This window comes from Asparagus officinalis, chromosome 5 (assembly GCF_001876935.1).
Source record: "Asparagus officinalis chromosome 5, Aspof.V1, whole genome shotgun sequence".
NCBI lineage: Eukaryota > Viridiplantae > Streptophyta > Magnoliopsida > Asparagales > Asparagaceae > Asparagus > Asparagus officinalis.
Genome location: NC_033798.1, coordinates 2,034,615 through 2,051,052, shown reverse-complemented (window position 1 = coordinate 2,051,052; position 16,438 = coordinate 2,034,615). Strand labels below are relative to the sequence as shown.

General features: G+C 35.4%; 1 protein-coding gene across 1 annotated transcript in view; it reads left to right on the top strand.

The window, feature by feature from the left end:
* LOC109843070 (sodium/hydrogen exchanger 2-like) overlaps positions 667-16,438 on the top strand; it is a 19,506-nt gene continuing 3,734 nt past the window's right edge. The window contains exons 1-10 of the mRNA XM_020412002.1: positions 667-1,016; positions 1,121-1,239; positions 9,111-9,208; positions 11,107-11,166; positions 11,406-11,452; positions 11,538-11,732; positions 11,831-11,877; positions 15,068-15,134; positions 15,237-15,337; positions 15,450-15,551. Of these exons, the coding sequence (XP_020267591.1) occupies positions 840-1,016; positions 1,121-1,239; positions 9,111-9,208; positions 11,107-11,166; positions 11,406-11,452; positions 11,538-11,732; positions 11,831-11,877; positions 15,068-15,134; positions 15,237-15,337; positions 15,450-15,551 (1,013 nt within the window). The 5' untranslated portion in view covers positions 667-839. The remainder of the gene's footprint in view (positions 1,017-1,120; positions 1,240-9,110; positions 9,209-11,106; positions 11,167-11,405; positions 11,453-11,537; positions 11,733-11,830; positions 11,878-15,067; positions 15,135-15,236; positions 15,338-15,449; positions 15,552-16,438) is intronic.

The following is a 16,438-nucleotide window of genomic DNA, read 5'->3' as shown; positions in this document are numbered from 1 at the left end:
CCTCTAGATAATTCCCACCAAAATGCTTCATTTTGGGTAGTATTATTTTAGTTGGAAGGTCTAGTTGGACCGTAAATTTTTGTAATATTGTAGATGTCACATGGTTTACCAAAAAAAATCCAAGCATCCCCTGGTGATGCCCTAAAATATTCTTATTACTAGATGAATTGCGTTCATAATTCATAGATATTAATGCATTGGATCATGATAATTCAATTTATCCAGATATAAATTACTAGATAACAGTGAAAAGTCATTTATTCCAAGATAACATGCCGAAATATATATATAAAAGCACTTTTTTAGATTCAATATTCATGAGATCAATCATGAAACAAAATAATATTTTGTTATATATTTTTTTAGAATTTCAATTAAGATCCGTGACCGTCGTAAAAGCAAATTATCTGTCTCTCCTAAATGACATCAGATTCAACGGCCCTTGCTGCGCAACCCGTGCAAAGTTTCAGGCGACAGCGATCAGAAACTAATAAATAAAAACAATTTTAAAACAGCCGCCCCCCGCGCCCTGCCAAATTCCCATCCGCTGCTACCCAAAACACCGAACACCGAAAGAACAAACCGTAAAACGCCACGTGTCTCCCGGCTCTCTGAGTTCCACGGGGCCACGATAAAGCCTGGCGACGAGATTCTACAGGAGATTTTTCCTCCGAAAAAATAAAATAGAAAGAAGCAGCTATTTTTTTTAATTTGATTTCATGTGATAAGCTTCGCTTTAACAATCAGCAGCTCGCGATCTCGATCTTATCATATTTCTCCTCCTCCGCTCGCAACTTCCCCCCATTTTTTTTGGCCGGAAAAAAAGGTGGAATCTTGCCATGGGACTCGATCTCGGGGCTCACTTGGTTCGTCTAGGGATCGTGTCGTCGACGTCGGACTACGCGTCGGTTGTCTCGATCAACCTCTTCGTCGCTCTCCTATGCGCTTGCATCGTGATCGGGCATTTGCTGGAGGAGAATCGATGGATGAACGAGTCAATTACCGCTCTGATCATTGTGAGTTTTGAGAAATTTCCATCCGTGTGATTTAAATTTTGTATGGAAAATGTAATGAAGTTAGAATTTTGGGGGAATTTGCTTATTTATTTATTTTAATGTAGGGTTTGTGCGCTGGTGTGGTGATTTTGCTTACTACAAAGGGGAAGAGCTCTCATATTCTGGTGTTCAGTGAGGACCTCTTCTTTACTTATCTGCTGCCGCCAATTATATTTAATGCCGGGTAAATTTTTTGGACTCAAGAAAGTTTTTTTTCCGGTTAAGTTTGATGGGTTTTGTTGGATTCGTACGTATTTATTCTCGTGCTTAATTAATTTGAGAGAGGTATGAGTAATGGCCAATGGGTAAGGTTGGGGCCTTAATTTTCAGTGGTTGCTAGCATTTATTTCTTTAGAATAGAAGAATTTCAGAGTTTGGATAATCATAACTCTCAACCCTCTGCATAGCTGCAGAGTTTTTGTACAGTGGAAAATATTTAACATGGTAATTGGAGGAACCCTGGTTTAAATCCCATTTGCCATGAGTTAAAGGCATGTTACTTCTTAGAGTATAAAATCATTACCCTTGACCCATGCCATAATTTCAAAGTGTGGGTATAGTGGAAGAGACCTTTGTCTTGGTGTTAAAGCAACCCATGGCCAATTTCCACTAGCCATGAATTTAAAAACAGGCTGGAAAAGGATAGTGTTGGATGAGTCTAGGATCCAATTCAGACAAAGGATGCTCAGCTTATGTCCCCTTCACAACTTTAGAGTTTTGGTGTAATGCAAGAGACCTTCAACATCATCTAATTAGTTTGGCCGGTTGGTTTTATTGCAACATGAGCTTTGATTCTGATGTCAGATTTATGTGGGTAGTTATTGAAATAAAAATTGCCTGGCTTCACAGATCTAATTTGATGATTCTTTTGCTTTACTTTGAGGTGAAGTAAGTGTTCTAAATTGGTGCCGTGTTCGGATCTCCCAGTTAAATCTGCTCCTTCTAATTAGGACAATCAATCTACTTCGTAATAGTGAAATCTCGTTGTTTCCCACGCAGAAAAGTTATCACATGCAAATACATGAGATTTACGTGGTTTGACAATCACCTACGTCCATGGGAAGAGGTTTAAGTATTCTTTATATCATAGATTATACAAGTTTTGGCCTTTCTTTCGTTCCTCAAGAAACCCGCAAGAACCCTCTCCAATCCACCAAAAGATCATCACAAATCTTCGAGTTCTCTCTTTTCATCTTTTGTTACTTATCTACAACTTTTTTACAATATGCAACTCTCTTTTGGCTAGGGGTGGAAACAAATTGAATCTGAACGCATAGTGCCTTGTTCGAATTCGAATTCGGCTCAAATAGCACTATTCGTATTCGTGTTCAAATTCGACTCAAATAATATTTAGAATTCGAATTTGCTTCGTTTTGTACGTGTTTGGTAACTATTCGCGAACATTCGATTAGCAACTAATTCAAGTCAAAATCAAGAAAAATGAAAAATTTTAAGTTTTATCTTACAATTTGTTGAAAGGGTGGTAGGTTGGGGAGGTCGAGGACACGCCGGAGGGGGAATTTCTAGACTCGGAGGGGGCAGAGAGCGGTTGACGGCGGAAGAGATTGTCGGAGGCTAAGGGGGACAATGAGATTCGAGCGGAGAAGGAGACTGTTGACGACGGAAGAGATTGTCTAAGATCACAGTCATAACATCAGAAACATAACATTCTTGTCACCTCCGGACGTCGGCGAATATTCGTTTAACATCAGCTTCAAAACCCTAATCTCAACCTAAAACAAAATCTCACCACGATGTGGCGCTCAAATCAAGTGAGGAATCAGACAAAGGCATACCGAGACTACTATGGTAGCTTTTTCGCTTGAAGCTATGTGTTGGTCCACTCGCATCTCTTTCATAGTTATTGGCCCCGCATGGGAAAAGATGTGGCCCAGGAATAGGTGTTTACACCTCCGACTCGTCAACAGCATCTGGTGAGAGTTCTTCCCGGAAATCGTATGCCGGTGTGGCACCACTAGATGGGAAGAAGGTAGAACCTATTATGCCAGCTGTGCGACCGCCTTGTTATGCAGTTGGACCGAGGCAACTAGCAGATGGGGAAGGCTAGAAAGAGGGTTCCGCAAGAGAGGATAGCGGAAATCAGCATTTCGCATAATCACTGGATATTGTAGATAGACAATCAATAGATGATGACTCTGGTGTCTAGTTCTGTTAGGTTGATAATAGCACAGTCTCAGACGGTGCTGATAGGCGTCTAATATTATCTGGAATTTATGGAACATGATAGGCGGTGCACAGGCGTCTATCAGAACACTGATTGTGTATTTTATGAAATTTGTTTGCTTAGGATTCCCGTTGTGTTTTGTATTCGGGTTCACCCCTATAAATATGGGTCTTCCAGATTTAGGGTTAGAGAATAGAGCCAAAAGTAAGGGTGGAAGTGAACCAAATAATTAATAAATAGTTCAAGTATTATTCGTCTAGGGATTCGGTCAAATTCTTCGGCTGTTCATTTAATATTAAATGAATAATTTTTAGTATTCGGCTTATAAACGAATAGAATTTAACCAAAGATATATTTAATTCGATTGTTTATTAACTATTCGATAACCTTTTATATTTTAGTACTATTTGTTAAATTTATTGCAAATATCACTCATGACCCATCCAAACTTTTATTTACAAAATATCACCTCATATAAATAGCTAACTTATCTAGGGTTTCTCCTCATTTCAATTTCCGCCTCCAAATTTTAGGATCCCCCACCCCCCAAATCTCAAGGTGGACCTAGGGTTTCTCTCCTCCTCCAGCAAGTCGGCAACACTCATCTCCTCTGACTCTCTTTCCCCCTCGATGCCCTCCTCCTCGCCGATGTCCTCTTCCTCGCCGCTGTCCTTTTCCTCGCCAATCTCTTCCCATCACCGACAATCTCATCCTCTCGACGTTTTATCTTCTGGGCTAAAATCACCGACGATCTCATCCTCCCGACGTCGGCGAATACTCATTGTTTGTCTTCTGGGCTAAAATACAAGGCTAAATCCCAACATTGAGAATAAGAATAAGAATCACAACTACTTGTTTGGTGGCATTCTTTTAGTAGAGATGGTTTTTTGAGACTTATGGCTTAGCTTGCAGTTTCTTTTGAGGACTTTATTTATGTACTGTTGAGCTACATAAAGCTTCATCTGATGAGCAATCTTAAAGGAAGTTAAATTGTAGTGTTTATTGCAAAAGAGAAGTTTATTCAGCATGGAGATATTTGATCTGCTATTAGCCACTAAGGTTAGCAGTAAATAATCATTTAGAAAGAGTGAAAAGAAATCAGGTAAAATGGGAAGAGCTCGTATCTTTTATATGTTTATGCAATGTTTGTTGTTGGAATACATCATTTATGTTTTTACTCAAGACAATTTTTAAATGAAGCACTGTAATCTAATCATCTAATACTATTATAAAAGTGTGTTGCCATGTTAAAACATTTCTTCCAAAAATACCCTTCGAAATACATACATGCATACATCTCTAGCACATCCATACATGCATATATTAAGATATATATACATACTTAAATTTTCATAACCTCCCTATTTATTAGCATCAAATTTTCATTTAACCACCCACTAATAACATTCTCCCACTAAATCTTGACATTACACACTAATAATAAAAAACGTTATAACTATTCATCTTCCATAAATCACTATAAATTACTATTATAACATTTCCTCACTAAGTCTTGACATTACACACTATTAATGAAAAACGTTACAACTATTCATCTTCCATAAATCACTATAAATTACTATAGAATCTTATCAAATTTCTCTAACCAAAATTCTAATTTTTAATCAAAATTTATTCATATTGAAAAGCAAGGAGACATAACTACATCACTTACAAACCGCAAGAAGTATGAGTGTGCCAATGGTAACATTACTGGTGGAGTGCAATCGAATTGAATGAGGAGATGGTAATGGAAGCATCGGTGTAATAATTTAGAGAGCAAAGAAAAAACTGGTGAAGCCGACAAAGAAGGCAGTCCTGTATTTTATCAAAATCTGCAGCTATTTCAGTTATAAACTAATTGGTTTTTTCCCCTTCCATCTTCATATATGTTTTTGCCTTAGCATGTAAATTGGTTTCCAACTCCTAGGCATGTTTGTAAATATGCTAAATTGTTTGTATCGTTTGGATATACTATACTTTGTGCACTATACTACCATGGATATACTATATAGAACCAAATGGAACCAAAAGAATTTAGAACCAACGCACGTGCACTATACTAATACTTTACACAATTCATTATTTAATAATTTGAAGATCCATGGTAGTATAGTGCATAAAGTAGTATATAGTAAAGATTAGATGCACTATTTTAAGATTAAAAAAATTGTATCTTTTGGGTATTCCATGATTTGCCAATGTTAAAAAAATAACCCTGAATTTTTCCACAAACAACCATGGATCTTCATAATTTTCACAAAGACCATTGAAATTCCATATATTTATAGAAAAATACTGAAATTTTATAATTTTTTACAGATAAACCCCTATCTAGGTCAAAACTTAAATCTTAAGAATATTGAAAGAAGTATATGTTCTAAATTGTAAGAAAATTACAAATAAGTCCTCAAATATTGTTATAATTACATTCAAAATGAAACTCTTTCATTAATTAAATAATAAATTGTGTAAAGTATTAGAACATAAAGCAAATATGTCCACGTGCGTCAAATGTTGTTATAATTACATTCAAAATGAAACTCTTCCATTAATTAAATAATGAATTGTGTAAAGTATTAGAACATAAAACAAATATGTCCACGTGCAATGCACGTGCACTATACTAGTATAAAAAAAAAGGAGAAGAAAACAAATGTGACTACTGTAAACAATTTGTTCAGTACGACTAATTCATGTAGTTGTAATGGTTTGTCTCACTACGAGCCTATGAGAAGTACATGCTAGTACACTATAATTGTATAAAAGTTTTAGTTGGCACTAACAACCTACACATGCTTAGACATAAGCTGTAGTTACAACTTTTAAGATATAGAAGGGGTTAAATTGTAAGTCCAGTTGGAACCAAACCCAAAAATATTGATATCTAGTACATCCACAAACAATTGCATCTAAAACTGCAGTAAAAAAAACCTACACCTACAATTGCATTGTGATTACATTTGCAGCAAACCAAAGAAGCCCTTAGTGTGGGATAGGGCGTGCCATCTGTTATAGGGTTTTCACCTTAAATGCGTGAACTTCTTTAATAATATGGTTGACAAAGGCTTGTTTGACAACTATATATACAGCTGGCTTTTAATGTGTCTTCTTTTTCATTTTCTAAAACTTCTATTAGGAGAGCCGTAAACTTGAGCTTTATAACGAAATTTGAAAATTGGTCATAGTCAATGTTGTGGCTGCTTGTACTTGCCTCATATTACTGGATGATTTTCCATTAGCTATGTCAAACCCCAAAATAGAGTTATTACACACGGGTTCTAAAATTAGAGTGTGAGGCTTAAGATAAAAACTATGCAATGTTAACCACGAAATATATATATATATATATATATATATATTACATAACATGCTCCTCTTCTCTAGCTATTTACAAGTCAATTTACAAACTTTAGCCCGATTTTTTTTCTAGAAAAGGTCCTCTACTTATGCTCCCTCTTTATCTGGAAAAAATTGAATTAATCAAATAATGAGCTACACTAGCCCAGTGAGATTACCAATATATTATATAGTGAGATTTAGTAAAATAATGGACAGTCAGTAACCAAGAAAAATTCAAACTTAATCAATAGTGAGAATAAATAACAATATATAGAATATAGTTTCTCAGTGTCCACTTTAACTTTTGTCTCCATTCACGATAAAATGATAGCAATAACGATAACAATTTAAGGCATAAGCCTTGCATAATCCAGATATATGCCGATCAATCAATAATGATTAGCAATTTAAGGCGTAAGCCTTGTATAATCCAGAATATGCCGATCAATCAATAATGATTAATTTACCCATTTAACACTGACGGATCCATTTCAGTGTTATCAATCAATAAGTGTGGCACTGATGTTGTAGGCAATATGTATGCACAAACTAATGAATTTATTTGAAACCAACAATTATAATCTTAATTATTTATATATAGAGGTAAAATTAGTTTTAAACTTATTCTATTTCAAAGCGTAGCAGAGAATTTAAGGTAATACTGAAATGATAGGTTCATAAGAGTAAAAATATGATCGTATTAAACTTTATATGTTGAACCAAATAAAAAAAATGTGGGTACGCAGTTACGCTTTAGGAAATGCCAAAATTATATATATAGTTTGCATAAACTAAGTGGATAAAAATCCATTTAAGATCAAAGACTTGGTACCTTAGTTCTTCATATCTAAGTGAAACTAATAGAATAGTTATTCTTAGGAGTAAATTGCAATGACTAATTTAAAAAGTTTGAAGCATGGGCATGTTTCAACAGAAAAACATGCATAAAAAATATAACGTGCAATTAACAAATAACTACATGAGAAAATAACTTTTGCATAGAAAGTATATTATACTAGATAATCTCACTTGACTATTATCTTATAGATAAAATGAATTAAGGACAGCACTGAAGGAGGATAATGTATAATCGAGGAGCTTGCTCAAACCAGTGTTGAAAATAACGCGTTTCGTAACGCAAAATAACGCTTAACGTAACGTAACGTTAGCTTAACGTTACGTAACGTTTGAAAATAACGCAAAGACAAAATAACGTAGGTTATTTTAGCTATAACGTAAGTTACGTAACGTAACGGCGTAACATTTTATAACTTAGGTTATTTTGTCAATGGCTTAGATTGCTTTTAAAAGAAATGAACGGCTGTGATTGAGTTATAACTTAGGTTATTTTCCACCTCCCCTTCCCCTTTTCACGCCTTTTTCATGCCGCCCGCAGCTCCGCCTCCCTTTCCCCTTTTCACTCCCTTTTCACGCCGCCTTTTTCACGCCGCCCGCAGTTCCGCCTCCCCTTCCCATTTTCACTCCTTTTTCATGGATTCCAACCCAACCTAATAATTTCATACTTCATAGTTTATGGATCATTGGATCCTTTTTGGTTTTGAACTTGAAGTATTTTATGCTTTTGGATTGATTGTTAAGGCAAACATGGTTGATTTGGTGTGAAATTGTGATGATATATTGATTTGTGAAATTGAAAATTACGATGATTATTCATATTTTTTATTTTGAATGTTATATATCTATAAATTATTTAAATAATAATAAATTATTTAACCTACGTTACGCTATGCGTTATCGCTATTGTAACCTAACCGGAGGTAAACGTTACGCTATACGTTATCGCTATTTTCAACATTGTCTCAAACTATCATAACAAGTCAATGACAAAATAAATGAAAGGAAGGGAAACGTTGCATATTTCATAACCATATTATATTGGATAACCTCACCCTTTTTGTATTCTTGTACTTATTCTATTAGAGCTTCACTTCTATATGTATACCTCCTTTCCCTTTTTTCTTTTTCTTGTTTTCTCGATTTGGTGTGGTAGTTAGCCTAACCAAGACCCCTATATATAGTCATGGCTTTAGTTGATTTTTGTATTTTTTTATTCTTATCATGATGATTCACCTGGACACCTCATAGTTATCATGATGATTCACATGGGCACCTCATGGTTATCATAATTTTCATGATGATTCACCTGGACACCTCATTGTTATCATAATTTCTCATGATGATTCACCTGGACACCTCACAGCTATCATATTGTTCATGATGATTCACGTGGACACCTCATAGTAAAAAAAAAATTACTTGGGTGAGCTAAGCATTCAATCCTCTAGATATTTTTGACTTGCACTTTTAAATAAAAGGAACCTTAATTGCAGTTGTATATTAGATTATACTAGTAATAATAAAAAAAATTCATGCAATATTAATTTGGGTCATATGTCTTCTAGCTATTCATGCAAAGTTGCAACGTGCTGGATGTGGTGTTACAAGCTACATCTTAATATCTGTTGATTATTTAATATTTTCTTGAAGGTTTTTTTTTCTTTAATCAGGTTTCAAGTAAAAAAGAAGCAATTTTTCCGCAATTTCATGACAATTATGCTCTTTGGTGCAGTTGGTACTCTTATCTCCTTTGCCATAATTTCTTTTGGTAAGATTTCAACTTTAGCATTTTGAATAAATTTTATCTACCTAATCAGATGCTGATAAATTCTTACCTAAAGAAATGAGTTGTAAAGTATAGTTTGTGAAATATTTTCCTATTATTACCTGACAACATCTTGACAAGAAAGCTGTTGGGTTTCAGATTCCTTATAGGAATGTGTTCCTATTGGAAAATTCTCTCTTCCAAATGAATTTGCTGAGAATGGAAAAAGTTGCAACCTGATATAAACTTACTATAGCTTGATTCTGACAATGATTCATTAGATTCATAAGAACGTGATTCTGTTTGTGCATGGCATAACTTGGACATGACTAATTATGATACAAGCTCCTTGTTACCAGGCAAATAGAGTTCACTAAGTAACAGAAACATATTTTCTGCTTGCTGAAATATCTTCTAAAGGTTTGCTAAACCGCAACTTAGGTTGGATGCTGTGGTAACGATAAAAGGATAACTGTGAAAAGTTAATATGAACATCTTTTCCTCAACAAAGTTCTGTTTTGGGTGATGAAGCAGCTGTGACCAGTTAATGACAATAACAGGTGGTGTGCCATCAGGGATGGATACAGAAATTTTTTCCTATGGGGGCAAAAGAATACACACACACACACACACACACACACACACACATATATACATACATACACATACATACATACATATATAAAGAACAGGGAAACTTATTGTGCAATAATCACAAAGATCATCTAAGCATATAAATTTTTTCATTATATGGTGTTGAATATCAAGAAAATTCCTCAATTTCAAAGCTAGTTGTTTAGAAAAACTCAAACGTGCAAGTCTGCAAAGAAAATCCTCCCTGAGATGAAGCCCTAGACCCTTCTTTTCTTCTCAATTAAGCCCTAAAATCCTTCGCTCTGACTGAGCACCAGCGTTTTCAAAGCCCTAGGACCAGCGATTTTCTTTTGTTTTCATTGGGAGGAACCGTTTTTTATTTTGGCGGGAAAATTTGAGTTGGATACAAAGAATAAAAGAAGTTAAGAGGGATAGCTCAAGTTTATTGGGCTGAAATAACATTCCTGGGGATATTGGCTTGTTGTACACTTGTGCTAAATGGATAGGTAGAGAATTTTGAATGAACATGGAGTATTGGGCTTAAATATTTGTGGGTTGAACTTAAATGATAGTTGGGTTGGGGTCCTTGGGGGCACCACTATAAATCTTATGGGGGGCACTGTGTAAAAATGTAGCTACTTAGCAAAAAAATTTACCATGTTTGCGGGGGCACGTGCCCCCACAACATAGGACGTAGGTCCGTCCCTATGTGCGATGAACAATGCTGAATGGAACAATAAAAGCGATCATCAGTTGGTTTTACTTATTTGGGTTGGTGAAGTTTTGCACCAAATGTACTCTGGACAACAAAGATAATTTCGTCCGTTCTTGAAACTTAGGAAGCAAGGAAGTGAGTTACAAGTAGGCAACTAAAAGTAAAGGGCAGAAAGTTGGATGCTGTTACATCAGACCATGCTTCATATGAAGAGTTGCAATTGCTTATAAATTTCTACATTAAATGCTTTTCATGTTCTAAAATCCAAAAAATTAATAAAGAGATCTATGAGGTGTATTGTAGTCACAGATGCATCAATTGAAAGCATTTGGGTTTCAATTGATAGTAGATACTCAATATTTCTTGTTAGGTGTAGATATCCTATTTGAGATGGAGTGTCAATAATCTTATATAATGTTGGCCCACATCTCAATATGTGAATTTTTTGTGACGGTATAGTGCAGAAAAAATCTCTTAGCCTTTCTGTTTCCCATATATGACTGCATGTAAAGTTTGCTTTTCCTTGTACATTATTTGATATCAATTTTTGACCTTTTCTCCCAACTCGTGTGTATTTTTCATGTGGAAACAGGTGCAGTCGAAGTCTTCAAGAAAATGGACATAGGTGGTTTGGAGCTTGGTGATTTTCTTGGTAAATTATCTACTCATAACTTGTGCTGTCTTTCATTTATTTGCGAGATTTGCTTGGTAAATTATCTACTCATTACTTGTTCTGTCTTTCATTTATTTGCGAGATTTTCTTGGTAAATTGCCTACTCATTACTTGTGCTGTCTTTCTTTTATTTGCAAACAGTTCTCGTTTTTTTGTCAATGCACGTAATTTCCTAAGTATTTTCCTCAGCCTTTCTGTGTATATGTGTATATTTGCAGCGATTGGGGCTATCTTTTCTGCAACAGATTCTGTTTGCACCTTGCAGGTTTGCCAATATTGAGAATTACTAGCATTATTGTAACTTCTAAAGAAAATTTCGATATAATAAAAAAGCTTTTACTTCCATATAGGTTCTTAATCAGGACGAGACTCCTCTGCTGTATAGTTTGGTTTTTGGTGAGGGTGTTGTCAATGATGCCACATCAGTGGTGCTTTTCAATGCAATCCAGAACTTTGATCTTGTACATATTGATGCTGGTGTGGGACTGAAGTTTGTCGGAAACTTCTTTTATTTATTTGTATCCAGTACCCTGTTGGGAGCATGTGTAAGTTCTTTATCTACTGCTAGATTACAAGGAACAAGCTGGTCCTCCCTCTCTTTTCTATTCAATGTATATTGGCTGATAAACTGTCTCATTTGCAGACTGGATTGCTCAGTGCCTACATCATAAAAAAATTATACTTTGGCAGGTTCGTGGTTTATACTTTGGTTGCACATAGAACTAGAGATGTAATTGTTACTAACTTACTTTTCTAGTTGCCCTAACTTGTTTGTTAAATGGGATTGAGATTTTAGATTGTTCTTTGCAATGAGCCTTAGTTCAGAGCTTCACAATGTTATCTTGACTTGGTCTTGTGTGACCACATCAACTATTCTCAGTTGAGAGAATAGTGGGGAAGTGGGTTGTTGAGAGAATCTCTCTCAAGAGGCAGTAATTGAGGGGGTAGAGATGATGGGTAGGCTCTTTAAATAGTGCAGTCTTCTCTTGAGAAGATACAACATAGAAAAAACAATCCCTATTCTATCACCGGAGCCCCCTCAAAAGAAATCACATCATTCTTCCCTTCTTCTCTGTTTTCGCACACTAGTATCAGAGCAGCCTCGTTATCCGATCCCACTTCATTTAATTCGTATAGAGACGTGTCTTCATTTTTTTCTCCTCAAACTTTTCTCACGAAGTCTTGATTTTCGTGTCAGTGTAGTATATGAAAGGCAAATTGTTTTCAATTTCTGTTCCCAAGGTAGTTTTTCTAAACAAGTAATTAAGAACCAGACTTGCTCCCACGTGAAACACCATTCAGGTCACATCAAATTTTTTAAGCTTTTCTCTCTCTTCGCAAAGTGACTTTGTCCACTCATTCGGGTCATATATCGAAGTTTTTTTATTTTCTTTTAAGCTTTTCCCCCCCTCTCTACCGTGAATTTGTCCAATACTTTGAGTCACATCAAAGTTTTTTTTAACATCCTTCAAGAAACAGCTTTAGTCATTAAAAAAAAAAGGACCCATTACTTTCTTATTTCTAATTTCAAATCCATGAAGAAAGCTCTCAAATTGCAGCCTCTGATCCAGACCCTATCATAACCAAATCTCGCTGTCGTGGACCAGATCTCAGTCCAATTAGATCAATCTGGAGCAGAACCATACTTGATCCAATCATCTTCAAGTCAGATTAGACAGTTAGTTCTCCGATCAACTCCACTAGGCGAAGAGCTTGCACGAACAGGAGTCGACTTCTTCCATTGGACCTAATCAGTTTTTCGTAGTCAGGTTCTTCAAATTTATTTAATATTTTTTAACCATATTCTATTTTTAGTATATTTATCTATATATCAACCTTATACATTTTAAATTGAAAATTAGTTTTAGTATATTTGTCTATATCCAACCATATTCTATTTTTTAACCATTCTTCCACTTGACAAGTTTTTCCTAGTTCTGATAGAACAAGTCAAAGTCAGTAGCAAGGGAAGAAGGGACTAAACTTGCTTACAAAGTAGGAGCGGAAGCGAAAAGGCTAGAGAAAAGAAAGGCGATTCCTTTAGAGCTTGGCACGTTGTTGGAATAGGCTGTGATGCCAGATAGTGAAGTTCAAAGGGGAAGAAAGCCAATAACTCTTTCTTTATCATCGTAAGTAGCAATAGACTGATCTTAGTCTTTTGACTCTTCTCTGATCTTAGTCTTTTGACTCTTCTTTCACTTGATTCCCCACTCTTAAAGGGAAGTGAGCCGAGGAAAGGCAGTGAAGGTTCGACTCTGTTCGAGTCAGTGAAAGCCCTGGGTTGCGTAGAGAAAGGATAATGGAATTATGAAGCCAAAAAGACCTACTTTTCTCAATCAAAGGAGAGCTACTAGCCATTTGGTAGAGAACAAAAACTAATTTTCAATTTAAAATGTATAAGGTTGATATATAGACAGATATACTAAAAAAATAGAATAATGTTAAAAAAATATTAAATAAATTTGAAGAACATGACTGCGAAGAACTGATTAGGTCTAAGTGAAAGAAGTCGACTCCGGTTCGTGCAAGCTCTTCGCCTAGTGGAGTTGATTGGAGAACTAACTGTCTAATCTGACTTGAAGATGATTGGATCAAGTATGGTTCTGTTCCAGATTGATCTAATTGAACTAAGATCTGGTCTACGGCAGCGAGATTTAGTTGTGATAGGGTCTGGATCGGAGGCTGTAGTTTGAGAGCTTTCTTCTTGGATTTGAAATCAGAAATAAGAAAGTAATGAGTCATTTTTTTTAAAAATGACTAAAATTGTTTCTTGATGGATGTTAAAAAAACTTTGATGTGACTCAAAGTATTGGACAAACTCACGATAGAGAGAGGGGGAAAAGCTTAAAAGAAAAAAAACTTCGATATATGACCCGAATGAGTGGACAAAGTTCGCTTTGCAAGAAGAGAGAAAAGCTTTAAAAATTTTGATGTGACCTGAATGGTGTTTCACGTGGGATCAAGTCTGGTTCTCAATTACTTGTTTAAAAAAATTGCATTGGAACAGAAATTGAAAACAATTTGTCTTTCCTGTACTGCACTGACACGAAAATCAAGACCTCGTGAAAAAAGTTTGAGGAGAAAAAAAGTGAAGACACGTCTCTATACGAATTAAATAAAGTGGGATCAGATAACAAGGCTGCTTTGATACCAGTGTGCGAAAATAAAGAAGAAGGGAAGAATGATGTAATTTTTTTTAGGGGGCTGCGTGATAAAACAGGGATTATTTTTTGTGTTGTATCTTCTCAAGAGAAGACTGCACTATTTAAAGATGTTACTCATCATCTCCACCCCCTCAATTACTGCATCTTGAGAGAAATTCTCTCAACAACCCACTTCCCCACTATTCTCTCAATTGAGAATAGTTGACTTGGTCAATGTTTGTAACTCAGATATGGATACGTTCCATCCCTTAAAAGAGTTTAGGGAGGTTTAGAGGCAAAAGAACAAATAATGATAAAACACTCTTCCTTGCTGTTTTTAAATTAAAGAGTTAAATTCCACAAAACTGCCATAACTTTTGGGGTTTTGCACAAAGCTACCATAAACTTTTCTTAGTAGAGAAACCATGCATTTTCAAAATGTCAGAATATTTCCATGAAATTTTGGAAATTTTTGCGAACGATGTTAATTGGGTAAAAAGTCTAAACTTCCTTATTTATATCTATCATCCAACAAAGTTCATATGGATAATGTAGAACATGTATAGAGTACATAAGGGCAAAATTGTCCAAAATGTGAAATTTGCAAAGCAGGAGATAACTTACCCTAACAGTTATCAGGTATAGTAGTTTATTGAAGAAAAGGTCATTGTGCTACAAAGGCATCTGCATCTTCTGAAATCACTGCAAACTGCCAATAACGCATTGTTTAACCACAGGCATTCTACTGATCGTGAAGTCGCGCTTATGATGCTCATGGCTTACCTTTCATATATGCTGGCTGAGGTGATAATCTTCTCAAATAACACCAGACAAGTTTTAGAATTTTCTTTATTTTTTAGGGTTGCATGCCCTCAGAGATATTAACGAAGCTTAATTTCATTGCAGTTATTAGATCTAAGCGGTATTCTTACAGTGTTCTTTTGTGGGATAGTGATGTCTCACTATACCTGGCATAATGTGACAGAGAGTTCAAGAATTACCACCAAGTATGTTGACTTTTTGCATGCTTGAAGAACAGATATTACTGTTTCATTAACTCATATGATAAATAAGTATTGTTTCAGCCAATAACTTTTTTCTTAAACAATCTTTTTTCAGGCATGCTTTTGCAACTTTGTCATTTATTGCTGAGGTGTTCCTGTTCGTTTATGTTGGCATGGATGCATTAGACATTGAAAAGTGGAGATTTGTCAGTGATACGTGAGTTTTATATCTGACTTGTTGACAATTATTTTGACTATCTGTATATTCTGCATGTGGCTCCCATGAAATGGCTTTCTTTTGAGTTAGAAAACACTTTTGCAATTTTTTCCCCAATAGCAACAAGCCCTTGGTATGTGCCCAAGCATCAATGTTAGTCTACGTTTGTGTTTATAGGTGTAAATGTTCATGTACATGTATCATTGTATTCACATGTACCTATGTGTAAGATTTTCCTTTATAAGGTGTTTATCAAATGCCTATATTATATGAATGATTTTCACGAATTGATATCATCAATCCTGTGGTTATGATATCTGAACCATTTTTATTGCAGTTCTTGCACATAGACGGTAATACCCAGGATCTTGACACCTAAAAACCAAACATACTACACACACTAGATGAATAAATCAAAAGGACAAGAGATCATGGTTCTGAAAAAATCTGGGATTTTTAGTGTATGAGACGTCACTATCATATGGGGAAGCATGAGATTACATGGGAGCTCTCAAATCTCTAATCATCTCCCTCGTCATATTTGATATTAAATTATTAATACTGCTCTCTTACTCTAACCACGAGAGGAGCTGCTGACCTGCTGCTTTTATCTTATTATGATGAACTTTTTTGCAGAGCTGTCTGATATGTAATGTGTCCCTTTCCAGTTCTTTCTTCTTAATATAGTGCTTCATCCATCAAATGTTATTTTTCTTTTATTCGCCCTGAAACTCTGCCTTTTATGAGAAAATTTTATATACAAAATTTCTTTACAGTTAAGCACCTATTAACATTTTAGGGTAAATTTCAGGTAACCACCTCATCTATAGCTTCATTAGCAGTTATCAACTCTCAACTCATTTATTAACACTTCTCACCCCTCAATT